Source organism: Lepisosteus oculatus, chromosome 6 (assembly GCF_040954835.1).
Source record: "Lepisosteus oculatus isolate fLepOcu1 chromosome 6, fLepOcu1.hap2, whole genome shotgun sequence".
NCBI classification, from domain to species: domain Eukaryota; kingdom Metazoa; phylum Chordata; class Actinopteri; order Semionotiformes; family Lepisosteidae; genus Lepisosteus; species Lepisosteus oculatus.
Window position 1 is genome coordinate 12,825,853 of NC_090701.1, and position 14,516 is coordinate 12,840,368.

Here is a 14,516-nt window from a genome sequence, read left to right on the forward strand (position 1 = left end):
CAGTTGTAAAGCTAAGCCAACAATAAATTAGAGGCCGTTATACATTCAGACTGTTTTTCTGACAGTATTATTGTAGGGTATAGAGCAATGGGGATATTGATTCTAAGGAATAACAGATGAGTAAGAAAGAGGGAAAATCAGATGGCAGGGAAACGCAGCTGAAGTCAGGTCACAACTCGAGTACATGTTAACAGATGACTGATGTACAAAGCAGAAGCACAAAAAGTATAAAAGAGGTATTATTTTAAAAGAGAATATTTTGACAACGCAGCAATAGTTGCCTAACATGTTTTCTTTCTCTATGCAGAAAAAGAAACCTTCCTCACAGAGAAACTATCAATTGGGTAAAACCTCATAAACAACCAAACTACAACAATCATGATAGGTAAATATGCCTTTCAGGCAAGAGACGTGATGGCTTAAAATGAATGGAGCTAGATTTGTGAATACACTGCGATTGTCATTCAATGTCTTAAAAAGCATGGAGAACCAGAAAGAAATGAATAAACTACTGCTCTCAGACAACAGCTGTGGGACAAGCTGTTCCTGTTTGGCCTACACCTTTCAACGTAAGCAGGGTTCCTGCTGCCACTGGCTAATTCTGATTTAAAAATATACAGTATGGCATTTAAAAGTGCAAAGTAAAAAAAAAATACTCAGAAAACTACCAAACCAAAATGAAAATATTATATAAGGGGATTTTTCCCTTTAATACATTAGAGAAATTATGGTTTCCATGGCGAGTGCCTGATACAGTATGTGTACTTACAGGCAGACTTCTGGCAGAATCCAGGTAAACGACTAGCAGTGATGATGAAAGGCCATCATTGGCTTGGCCTCTGTCTGCTTTAAGACTTGCCAACACCTGTTAAGCACAAAACAAGAGAGAGGATATTTCTAAATGCAGGTCGAACAAACAGACTGCTGACTGAAGGTTATAAGGCAAAGGGAAGTCAGAGCAGCTGGGTTTTACATAACAATCTGCAGTACTTGTTCCTGCTGGTGGTTTATAAAAGCTTTTACACATCGCCCATAAACTTTCTCCTTTGAATGTACTGTATTAAAAACCTGCTAAGGCAGAGAGAACACTACACTCATCTGCGATTATCATTAAGAGTGTCTAGTTTCTCAAAAGCAAATGGGTTACTATTTTGTTTTTGCATAATTTGTCTTCTGTACAGTATGTACTGTAATCATTATATGTATTTAATAATTAAAAAAATCAAAAAGCAGATCCAATAAGCAAAAAAAAACACCACCTAAAATACATATTTAATAGTGCAGAATCCAGTACATCAATCTCTCTTTGGAATATCATCATTAACATACATTATGGTGATTTGTTTGTTTCTGTTCAACAATACTTCCATAGCCTTAAGTACACAATCATACCTGAATAGAATTTTGCAGCTAGTCAAAAATACTTATCAGATGCTGAACAAGCTAAACATTACTTACAGTATATGTGAACAGAAACAATTTTGATGTAATATATTTAGACACGGTTATTATAATATTTCACTACATTAGTATCAGTTAATAAAAGACTGACTCCATCATCCATACCTGAGAATGCAGGTAAGAGAGGCCCTCTCTAGGCCTTCGTTTACACCTGCACCGTGAAGCCAGACAGATGGCAGAAAACAAAGTGTGTGGTCTGAGGCCGCGTGCTTGGTGCGATGCTTAAGGCTTTCCCCCACTCTACACTCTTAATAACACTTTTTAATCTTCATTTGATCTACCCCCCACCAAACCGTAGGTGGGTGACAACATTATGCACGATCCAGGCCAGTGTAAAAGCTTTGCTCCGTGATGTTAAGGGCAGAACAGGAAAATCTCTTTCTGGATTTTCTGATCCGCCTTCTCACAGATCGATGAGAAACTATTCCCGGAATGTTTCCTCACAAAGGGGTATTTGCTTGAGGCTTGTTACTCATGACGGGGATAGATTTTTTTAAAGGCTCTTAATTAAGAGATTTAGACTCTTTCACTTTCAAAAAGTGTAAAACCGCTGGAGTTTGCTAGGTCTGTATATATTTTTTTCTCCCCCCCAATGGAAAGAAACTGTTATTATAGCCCAAGTTGCACTCAGCAGTTTATACTCATTGCATTTAGTTTCTGAGTACAAAAAAAATTACATATCCTTTAATCCTTAAAGCCGGTCCTTATAAATCATTCTGAAATTCATTTTTAATATCAATCAATATCAATAGCAATCAACAGTGCTACTTAAGTATACAAGCATTTTTTAAATATATTTAATGAAAGTAAAGGTAAATCCCACCATTACAATTTCAACTTTAATGTCAGGTGGATTTGAAAAACTGGCTACTTTAATAGCAAAGCCACACATAGAAAACTGTTGCAGAAGCAAGATAACACATGATTGCGCAAAAAAATCAGCTGACCTTATTCTTTGTGACTCACTCACAGTTTTTAAGACATGACACAGAGACCTCAGAAAATAGAAACAACAGTTGTGCATTTATTACCTGATCTAGCTTTTCAGGAGTCGAAAGCAGTGTGAGCCATTCGAGTTTGAGGTGTAACTTTCCAGTGTTGACCTCTTCCAATATAAACCACTGGAATGAAAGAAATGGCCATTTCAAAGCCAAAATAAGCAGTCCACCCAGTACTTCAGTTACATACACTCTTTATATTGTAATGAGTCTATTTTACTTGTTAAAATTAGTCTAAACAGGAAGTGATTGTTTATCAGTCGAGGACATGGGTATAGCTATATCATTGTTAGTGCTGTTGGCTGAGGCAAAAAAATAAATATTTTGGGAGTTGTTTTACTTTTCTAATTGATTTTTTGCTCAAGGTTTATTATTTTGGGATGAGCTGACAATAAGAAAGCAACCCCCACCTCTGTATTAGATTCTGCTGTTTGACGAACACTTGTTGTTTTGGATTTCTTTTCCATGTTGTACATGTATTCAGTAACTTTTAACAGGATAAGTCAAAATTAAGCCAATAAGCATAATAAGACAGTGTCTGTGAACTTTTAAATTTTAGGTTTCAGTACTTGTTCTCTGAACTGGATATCTTATCTTCTTATGACAGTATAACATGAAATATTTTCCTTTTGTTGTGAAGAGAAAAACTTTTTTTAACAATGACACTCTTCACAAACACAAGATACCCAAAAAGCACTAATGTTTGAGAAGCTAAACAAAATTCACAATGGACATGAAAATGACAAGATATGTCACCTTAGTATTATGAGAAGGGAAGTGAGTAAATTGGGTAACATTTGTTCCAAGATAATGTGGGAAAAAAAACAAAATGGCACATTAGACCGAATTACCTCATCAACCTTTTGCTCCTTGTGAAGCTCAGTCAAATCAATCATCAGACTGCAATGAAAAATGTTAAAAGAATAATCACTTTGATTAAAATGGGCAGTCATTAGCACCTGCAAACTAAGAGCTGGCCATCCAGAGTTAACAGATTTATTTAATGTTTAAATGATAATAGCTGCAGTTCACAGTTCACATTTAACCTTATCATTAGATGGCCACCCCTGACATGGAGAATGTTAAAATTAAAGTCAGCCAAAGCACATTGATAAAGGAGAATGTTATAATCATACATGCAAGCCCTTAGTTATTCACCTGCCAAGAAAATCGTCTTCATCAGGGTCTTCATCAAACAGCTCAATCTCCAGGTGCTGTCCTGAGTGCTCATACACCAAAAACTGAAAATACATTTATGAAATCATAGGATTTATCTCATTGTTTCCCCACTCTAAAAAAATTAAATAACTAATTTTAGCTTGATTAAAGGTTACCACATACTACATCTCTTTGAGAAAGGCTGGTGTTCTGGAATCTGGAGTTTAACTATGAATGTTTAATGATTTATGGGAATGTCCTCAGTGAGAGCCACTGGAAATATACACTAAAGCTACTACTGGGGTCACAATATCTTGTTTAACAACAATTGTCATAATGGAAATCTATAACCATTATAACCACAAAGCAATACTGTACTTTGAAAAAATATCAGATTTCTCTTTCAAATGGTAACATGTAGTCTTCTGTATCTAATAACACAGAAATTCCTTAAAAGAAAAAAAAATTACTGCACTAGAATCGTCAAAAGTGTTTTTTAAACATCGTGTCTAATTAGTCCTGCATAATCTAATATTATTTTTGATAAGGCAGTTTTTATTTAACTACAAGCATGAGGTCTTTAGAAAATACCTAATGTCATCTACCTTACACTGCCCTGGACATAATAAATACCACAAAGAAGAAACAAAAGGTCTTAGTATTGTACTTTGTCTTTAATGGAAACTAAAAAGGAATTAAATAATTTTGGTTGAAACCAACTACTTGGCCCCTTAGAATACACATTAAGAAGTGGCCTAAGCAGATCTCTAAAGCAGCATATTTTGTAATGAAAACACGGAAGTATCTTTTTCTACCTCCCGAACTTCATTCCATTTGGGATTGATGTTTTCTTTCACTGTCTTGCTCCGGAATTGGTCGTTGCCAAGCTGAATGACACCGTAAGGGTCCGACTTCCCCTTGATGAGCCCTCCGAGGAATTTATCCTTTCCCAATAAATCCTGAGCTTCCAGAAAGTGCACCCGCAGGACCCCCTGAGCAGAGATGTTAATGAGGGGTGCTTAATACAGCTAAGAGCTGGGAACTTTTAAAAACACAGTATATTACCTTTACAGGGTAAACTACCCTATAAAAGTTTATCACGGCACATCTGCAGGGAGTTGACAATTTTCTCCATGATTATAACATTTGCTCTTCTTAGATTTACAATGGTTTGCCTGAGACAATGCTTTACCACAGGATTCTGTGATTCACCATGAAATAACTATGCTCTTTTAATTTAAAATACCTTTTGCCAATAAAAATAAAAAAGAACTTATAATAATAAAGTAGTACTAGACTCTTACATAAGTACTAACTTATTTGTGCTGTTTTTTTTTAGGAAAGAAGAACTGTAAAATGTCCCTCATGTTGAATGAATGTCATCTTGTGTTCATCACATCCACATGTCAAATGGTAGGGTCCTTAATGAAATTATTTCTTAATCTGGTTTAAAAAGAAGATGCATTTCACAGAACACACTTCCTGTTGTTTTGAATGTTGAGATTAACATGCAAAATCGACAGTTCAAATTACTGTAGCTACATCTTTTCTATTTCTTCACCGTGACAATCACTCAATTGGCCATGAAGTTAAAGGATACAGTTCCTACCTTCGGCAAGGGAAAGCGGAGCTGGGCAAGTTGTACATCCCCTACCAAAGGAACTGTGATCCGGTTGGGAAGAACCAGGTAACTGCAGATTATGTCTTGGATGAGACTGTCCGACAGGCCACTGTGGAAAAAAAAGGGGTTATGGCCTCTAGCACTCTGAAAATTATTATCTTTAATGGGAGAATACTGTATGGATAGAGTGATACAGAAGACTTAAGACTTAAGAAAACTTTAAACAATAAAAACAAACATCAAAACAGGAAACTGTGTCTCATCAGAAGGTGGAACTTAGTGTCTTAGTAGCATTTTTTCAAGCATATGGATGCTTGAGGAAGGAAAACATTAGTACGACAACAATGCAAAGTTACTACACTAAGACAAAAATGTACTTAAGATTAGATATAATTCCACTGACTGTGTGAAAATGGCCATGACAAAAAGTCCCAAAAGCAAAACAAATGTAGCACAAAAGGTTCGTTAATACTAACCTCTTCTATGAAAAGATTATAATAATATTGCACAATTCTATACTTTTTATTGACTCAGAAAAGTAATAAAAGGGTGAAATGGGGATTTCAAAATAGAAAAACATGAGCAATAAAAAAAAGCACAAACACTTTGGAGCTTGAGTTCTAAAATAACAACTTTAATTATTTTTTCCATCCCACTACACTCTCACTGAGATTTTCCATCTTTTTTTTATTTCTGGGGACATGGGCAAAGTGAAAATCCTTTAGAATGTATATACATTAAAGAAACTCAATGGCTTTCAATAAATAATCCATCACAGAGTGTGCAATGAAAAGTAACAGCATCAGCAGAATCTTGTCCATCCACAGCACAGTGTCCGAGAGCTCAGAGACCGAAAGATGACCTTGCAGTGGGATCCACAGAGAGGATGCTCTTGAGAATCAAAGAAGAGCTTCCTTTCATTTCACGCAGAGAGTATTCCAGAATGTGGATTTCCAGAATCTAGCACAACGTTCTCCCTCTTGTTCTCTTTGCAGCTGGCAGTACCAGTCTGTTTCCCAACACCAAGCAAGCACTGTGCAAAATCTTTGGTTTCATTAACATTCCCTGCTTTGAAAGCAATGACGTGAATTGTGTATGTAACTGGAGACCTTTTTGTCGGAGGTATTTACAGTACAGCAACACAGAACATAACAAATGCTTGTGTGTCTCCTGCTATGTAAACTAAAGAAAATGACCCAGAACTGTCCCATTTGTTTTTTTAATGCATTCTATTATTTTCAGTGTATTAGGTATAGGAAAAAACTCACAATTTAATTTATTTTTTTTCCAATTGTGTTATTGTTAACGTGTACATTAGTGGTATTTGTAGGTTCTAGAAAAACTATTTTCATGAAGTTCATTCTGCAGTCTTGCAACTTGTAAAGGAACACCTGCTGCCGAGTCACTAAATCAGTTACAGGACAGGCAGGTTACATAACCTGTTCAGAGGGTGAATATGCATTTCTTCAAATTCGGGGGCTTTATTTAGCTGCTGAAATAATTGTTGACACTTTGTCTTAAATCGGTACAGTTACTAGAACCTTAAATACGACTTGCCAAGATGAACAAGACTATCAGATCAACATATACTGTAGCATTACAAATTCTTGAAGGCAGAATGTGCCAACAAACATGCTTATAAAAATGCATTTAAATATAAATTTACATATGAAGTGTGCACATGAAATACCTGCTATTAACAGAAAGATAAAAACAGGTTAGCTTATGGATTAAGTCTAAAACAGGAGGTCAGTGATGAATAGAACAACTGGCGTTAGAGCACTCAAGATATGCTGGAGCACCAGTTAAAGGTGTCCTCTAAACTTCAATTATGGCAAAAAAACATAGGAATTACTTTCCAAACATCCATCCTTAAACTGTGAAAGTATCAAATACCAATTACTCCTAGCTGAAACACATCTTCAGTAGATCATGTTTCTCTTCAGTCCACCAGAGGGAAGCAATGTTTCTTATAATGACCAAACTAAAGAGAAACTGCTTTTTTTTAAGCAACACGCCCTTTCTTGAGAGTTATGAACACTGCTTGAGGTAAAGCTCGAAACGTCACCAAATTTCTTCATTTCAACAACTATTAACAGTTGCAGTGAACATAAAGTGCTAAAAGCATAACAGAATCATTAAAATATTGTTCATGCTTTTCTGCTTTTTCAGACTCCAAAAGATAGTTTGTTTTTTAGTATTATTAACAGCATAACTGTACATTATTACTGTACAAGCGGCTCCTGCATAAAAATGCTACAGTAGGTGTTTTAGCCATCGGTATTGTATGTTTGCTTTGTTGCACTGGTAGTTTGTAATAAGTGAACTTCAGTCCAGAAGCAAAAATTAAGTCACCTAAGTTTAAAGAAAATGGGACGAGTACTACAGTATCTGTAAGAATATCAGGAAATACTGTAACAAGGGAGCACCCTGATGATCCCCTCCCTTCCTTAAGTCATGTATTTTGGGTGTAAAATGGCCTTGTTCCAGAGGAAACGTGAGGGACATGCACACTAATTATGCTATAAATGCACAGGCTGTTGTAATGGGTGGAGCAAACACTGGATCCTCAAGGTAACCTAAGTTTCTGTTTCCATATACTTGAATAACCAGGACTGCCACATTTCAAGGCAAAAGGTGTGTCTATTTTCAACATTAAAAATAACCAGAACAATAGTCATGGGAGGCGTAATTATAAAGTACTGTATGTCTCACATTCGTATTCGTATAGGCAACTGGGAATGAATCGGGAACTCTTGTGCTTTACTTGTTTCAGGTGATAAAAGAGGAATGGAGCAAGAAGGTAGAAATTTACAACCTGCTGCCTAGCTGTTAATTCATCACTGCTATTTTAAAGCCCTAAGATAGACGAGGTTTTGTGTTATTGGTTTTCAATGTGAATAGTGGGAGATTTTGTGAAGCAGAGCATCCCTCCCCAACTATCCAATAGCACAAAATTGTAACATTTTGCTTGTGAAAGATACTTCTCCCATCTCTTCCATTACTACATTTCCCCAGGAAGTCCATGGAATCTGTAAGGACACTGAGAAGTCAACATATGCTAATTAGAATTTGATTGAATAGGACACAGTCACTTTAATTAAACTGCATCTCATCTCAGGTGTTACTAAGGTTACTGTTGGGACCCCGACACTCAGGTTTGAGAATCTTAATTGAGGCAATGGAGTTCAATTTACTTTGGTCCAAAATGTATTTCAATTGTGCCTGTTCACTTTTTGAGCAACTTATCAGAAGCTATGCCTTTTAAAAACAACATATCCTTCCTATGCAGGGCATTGTCAGCTAATATTCAAGCCAGCGTGGTGTTCATTACATTAATTTATGATTTTAATAGGTTTCCATAGCATGAATGTAACCATACAGCATAAGATAATAGACTCTTTCTGGACTGAACCATTAGTTGTTACTAACCCAACTGTACAAACCTCAGATGTGACTACACAAACAACTGCCTGATCAATAATTACAAAATAAAAAAATCCCTCAAAAGAAAAACAAAATCAATTAGATGCTGATGCTACTAAATAACATGGTTACTGTGGTTATTTAAGCAAAACAACACTACTTTAATTCCATAATAGATAGTGTAAATAGTCTAATAACCTTCACAATTAAATTTTACAGGGGAACAGGGGGTAACAAAGGATTTGCAGTGCACTTTAGCCCATTCATTGTGTGCCTATATCCTCAGGAAATACTTCAGGAAATACAAAAACAAAATAAAACAACTCATATATCTTAAAAATGTATCACGCCATGGGGAGGTTCCTGTCTCTCTCCCACCTGCTCATTTAAAGATATAATTACATGGGTGGGCAGTGCTTTTCTCCACAACCTAGTGATTTTTTCCATTTAAGGGAATCTTGAATGTCCGTGTCTGCTTTCATCACCTTAGGTTCCATTCATTTTGACAGGTCCTCACTAAATGCAGTACTTAAAAATAAATAAAAGCTAATTAAATACATAAAAGATATTTAAAAACAATCACAAAGTAAATAATAGATGTAAGAATATCTACAAATAAAAAGAGGCCTATCCTTCCTTGTTTACTGGCTACTTATCGGAATTTCCACAATTCCATCCAGTTGTTAATCCCAAATTCCAGTGGTCTCCTCTCAGAGAGTCAGCTTCTATTGTTAACTGGTAAAATCTGTTCATGACGCATAACTGAGAGTCTCTGAGCAAGGAGGTGCTCACTGCTTTTCAGTCCTAATGCACCCACTCTTAATTTCCACTTCGGACTAGGGATGCTTTTCAACTCAAATTCACTTTTAACTACATACTGTACAGTACAAGCATTTTCTTGGGCTTTACTGGTTACTCATTTTCTATAAAAAGAGACAATGATGAAACTGTGGGTTGAGTAACTTTACATCTTAACAGTGATCTAAGATCTAAACTCTTGATCTAAGAGTTTAAAGGGTTTTAGTATGTGTTTGGATTTACATCTTTCAAATGTCTTTCCCTTCTGCCTTGAGGAACCTTGAAATGATAAACATGCCTTGCTCTTAATAAAATCAAGGATGTCTGATGTTGACTGAACAAGCTCATATTTCTCTAGCTCTACATTTCTTGAAGAGGGACTTCACTCTGACTTTTGGGGGCCATGGCAGTTGAGTAACAAAGGATTCTGTCTATGGACACACCTGTCATTAAATGTAGAAAACAAAAATAGCAAAGAAAATGACCTATTCTTGTTAAATTGCAACAAATCTGCTAGCTCACAGAACTGATCAATATGCCCCTGCACCATGTTTCTAATCAGACTGTAACAATGTTCACTAACGGCAGTGCAACAGATTTTGGAAAGAACAAAACACAAATACAGAACAATGGAAACACTTGGGTAAATGAGGGACACCAAGTATCAGCTGAGGCTCATGTGTTAATTAAGCAAATGACATCCCAGCATGTATACGCATGAAATGCTGGACCTGGTTGCCTGCAATTCTGGCAAGCATGACTGAAAAAGGAGAGCTCAGTGACTTAGAAAAATACAGTATGGTGACTGTTATTATGCAGTGCACATTATGCAGGAGCTTAAGAAACCAATACAGCTCAACCTGATGACTCTGTGTTCATGAGAAACACTTAAGATGTCAGCATGGGACACTAAGGGAAAAGACATTGGAAGCAAAGGATAACAGTGGGCAGATGCTGATATTTGGATTCATACTTATGATGATGATATCGTTGCATTAATTCAGAGTGCATGTACAAAACAAAATAGGCAGGCCATTGCAGAGCGACCGACTGCAAATTGTACAACGCATCCACCTTGCGTCTGGGGAGAGGCAACACTGACAGTGACCTGTTTCTGGACTGAACGCATCTACACATCTACTGCTACATCTGTTCTCTTTCTTTTCTTTTCCCGTTTACAACCGTTTTTTTGTGCAATATATGCCAGGGACCCGTGCAATACATCTATATTTATATCTATATTTACATCTATATTTATATTCATATGTGTGATATGATTTTTCTGCGTACTGTTCTGTTCTAGTTTGTTCTTTGTGTGTCCGGACTGTGAGTAACTCTTTTAGTGCACCCCTCACTGTACTGAGTGTATTGTATGTATTGTCCTTTTATTATTATTATTGTATCATTCGTTACACTGTGGCTGTGTTGTCTGTGTAAAGCTGCTGTTGCACTGCAATTTCCCTCACGGGATCAATAAAGTATCTATCTAAATTTCAACCTGGGCCACAAGCATCCAGCTTAATGAAGAACAGTCTGCCAAGAACTCCACAGAGAAGTGCAGTGATGCAAGTTTAAATTCACAGGAAGAAGGGGAATAAGATTCATTGAAGACTGACTTTCATGTGGAAGAAAGGCGTGACATCCGGCATGGAGACATCTACAGTAGATTGTTGTAGATTCTGCTGTGGGCCAGCGCCCTGTTAACAGATTTTACATTGCTATTTCCATTTTGATTGTCCGCTATTTGTAGCTGAATCCTCAACTTCCATCATTACAGTAACTGCCACCATTACAATTACAAGAAGATTCCTGGAACGGATCATAGTATTAAGTGCATTTTAAAAATTCATGCTTAACTACTAACAAGTACATCAATATCACAAAAGATGTAGCATATCTATTACAGGGTACCAGGGTTTGCCAAATTGCTCATTTTTTATTGATAACATTTAATGAAAGTATCAGATGTTTCCTGTCACTGTTTACCATTCTCTTGCATTGCCTTTAATGAATTTAGGCCTAGTTTTGCTTATCAAACTGCTGCAGGTCGGTGACATTTAAAAGCTTCTTTGCATGAACAGCTCATTTCAGGTCCTGCCATGACATTTCAATGGCGTTTCGGACTGGGTTTTCACTTCAGTCATTCTGATGAGGCACGCTTGCATGTTGAGGACCACTGTCTTGCTGGTCTTGCTGCATCACCCAGAAATCTTTAGTTCAAACACTTCATTCGTTTGTACTTTATAACGCACATTATTTTCTATTTTGCATTCACTCATTATGAAATCAGTAACTCAACTGGATTGGGTTTCCCACTCTCACCCCTCTAACTTCATGGGGAGATTAAAGTCGAGTGAACAAACTCCAACATGCCCTCCTGTCAGAGCTGTGGACGCCCTGGCTGCCTGAAACCCACCTAGGAGAGGTCATTTACAGCTGCTGAAGAAGGTGTCAGCAGTTACTGAATCTAAGGGTTTATACACTTAATCACGAGGTTAGTTACTGTTGAATCAATGTGTAAATTACATTAACCAGAATATCTTAATACTTTATTAAGACTTTAATGAAGATGTTTTAAATAAAGTATGTTTTAGGTATAAAATATACATGACTACGGAGTAATCTAAGGGTTTTACAAACTTGATCATGCACTGTACTCCTCATATGTATGCACTGCTCCTCATAAAGACATACTGAAGTAAGGAAATGTTTTTCCCCAAAACACACAAGTGAGTACAGCTTTCAACAGATTTTGCACAGCTGACAGTAAATCAGATCTGCAGGTGAATCGGCATTTTTGCCCACAAGCATTTTTTTAACCAATATTGAGATTAAATATTAAACTATGTCATATACTATTACTACGTGGAGAAGCAGAGGGAGCAGTGATCAGTGATATTCAGCCACCTGAATACACGACAGATCTGGTTCTTTGTAAGCAAGCAGTTCAATATTCTTCCTCACTCTTGGTCAAGCGATAGCAGTAAACACAGTATTGGAAAAATATTCAGATGGTGGCAGCTGTCGTCTGACATCCCTGCTTGCATGCTGTAGTGAGCAGTATACTGAACCCATAGATGTAATAAAGATATAGAACAGCATGTAATGACCAAAAGGCAAAGACACTTGAATGGTGTGAGATACATGGTAGAAAAGGAAGCTTGCCTTCTATTGTTTTATTTCCTTTGATTGCTCACTTACTTTAATCCAGGAATGTCCAACATATTTGTGAGGCCTGTCCAGTTAATGTCCAGCAGCTGCAGAAGAAAGCAAAGTCCATTGTTATACAGGATACGGTGATTGAATGCTGAAAATCAATAACATACAGCAATGGGAACTACCTTAGTGTCCCCCAGTTGTTTTATTATAATGACCTGGTTAGAAAATCAATACATTTATTACAGCCAAAGGAAGAGAGAACGTTTCTGAAGTACCAAATTCAGCATCATTCGTAGAACACCAAAAGGTGAGGTTTTGACATAACGGAAAGGCGGCATTCCAAGTTAACAATATTCCAAAAGGTAAGGAAAGGGCAGTAGCTATTTCAACTGAGAGCCACCTTAAGTAATAAACCACGAAAAAGATACCACGTCACACATGGCAGTCATTAATTAACGAAAATAAATGTACACATCTTGCACTTTTCCTTTAATTCCTCACCACCTATTGCAAAAAAGATCAATAACGCCAAAGTAAATATTTCCCAATGCTCTGAATCAGATTTGTAACTCTCAAAGAAAATGTAAAAGATAAGCTATTGTGAAGAAAACACAGATTTGTGGTTAAAAACTGGTTAAAAAATGAACTCATGGTCTTGCATACAGTAAGTGTCTGTCTTATGGAGGTGGGGTGGATTCCTTACTTCTTATACACTATGAACAGAACATTCTATTCTGGAGCAGAGCTAATAAGGTAGAAAGCAAATTTTTAAGAGAAGTGCTTGGGATTTTAAGAAAATTTTCTCTGCACAAATTGAATATAAAAATTGCCACTTTCCTTCTCTTTATTTTTGCTAAATGAAACTGAGGCTTTTCTAGGTTTGGCTTACACGTCTAAAACCAGCAGTTACATGTTAACTTGCAAGTAAGACGTAAACTTTTTGGTCTAAGGATAAATCAATATTTAAACACACATCAGTAATCTACATACTTGATACTTAGCACTGTTCTGTGTTTTATTAAACCACCCACACAAAGTTATGTCATCCATCCAATTCCTATACTTTATACACATACAAAATTAGAGACTTAAAGAGTTCTACCTGGCTTTTACTGACTTTCATTTCATTAGATACTCTTATTGTAATTGTACAGCTGTCACAACAATTCACAGCAAACATCACATGATCAGAATGTGGAGTAACCCAATTCAGCAAACAGGTTCAGAAGGCTAATTTCAAGATAAACATCAGATATAATGCAAGAATCTTGTGCATTGTAAACAGTGTCTTGCAGAAGCATTCACCACCTTCCAATTAGGTCCCTTTTTGCTAAATTACAAATGATTTACTGTACTGTATGTACTGTACTGTGTAGGCACTGTATGTATACATTGTGTATTTATGTCATGGGCCAAACACGAGAGCTTCAGAAATTGTAACAGTGTATCTCATCTAACCCTGGCTTTTGCTTGGATGCTTCCCAAAAAGCACATTAGCCAGTTGGGTAGATATAGTAGAAGACGGATGTTAAAAACACAGAAATAAGGTAGGATGTTATGTTATCATTGATATTGCTGTCAATGCATGCAAAACGTTACTGAGGATGCTAAAAGCCATGTTCATCACATTATATATATATCTCTCAACGGCAGGTTACGTACAGCATCTGGACTGGGGAAGTGTAGTGATAAAGACAGTACAGCACTTGTTCCTTATTGTCTCATTGTCTGACTGTGTTTGCTTACAGTATATGAATAAAGATATATAGTTCTGGAATAATTTAGCTTCTGTCCACAGTAGCCAGACCATCGCTTGACTTTAGCATCTATCCATAACAGACTTGTGACACACGCTGATTCCAACAATTAGAGCAAGAAATCATAAAGTTACAAAA

At 36.6% G+C, this 14,516-nt stretch overlaps 1 protein-coding gene across 4 annotated transcripts in view; it reads right to left on the bottom strand.

Moving 5' to 3' along the window:
• The window catches only part of esyt2b (extended synaptotagmin-like protein 2b), a 65,424-nt gene that overhangs the window by 15,567 nt on the left and 35,341 nt on the right, over positions 1 to 14,516 (bottom strand). For all 4 annotated transcript variants that reach the window (XM_015354868.2, XM_015354867.2, XM_015354869.2 and 1 more), the window contains exons 7-13: positions 12,664 to 12,719; positions 5,227 to 5,347; positions 4,433 to 4,609; positions 3,618 to 3,700; positions 3,311 to 3,359; positions 2,493 to 2,582; positions 770 to 865 (exon numbers count right to left, since the gene is read on the bottom strand). In XM_015354868.2, coding sequence (XP_015210354.2) covers positions 770 to 865; positions 2,493 to 2,582; positions 3,311 to 3,359; positions 3,618 to 3,700; positions 4,433 to 4,609; positions 5,227 to 5,347; positions 12,664 to 12,719 — 672 coding nt within the window. The remainder of the gene's footprint in view (positions 1 to 769; positions 866 to 2,492; positions 2,583 to 3,310; positions 3,360 to 3,617; positions 3,701 to 4,432; positions 4,610 to 5,226; positions 5,348 to 12,663; positions 12,720 to 14,516) is intronic.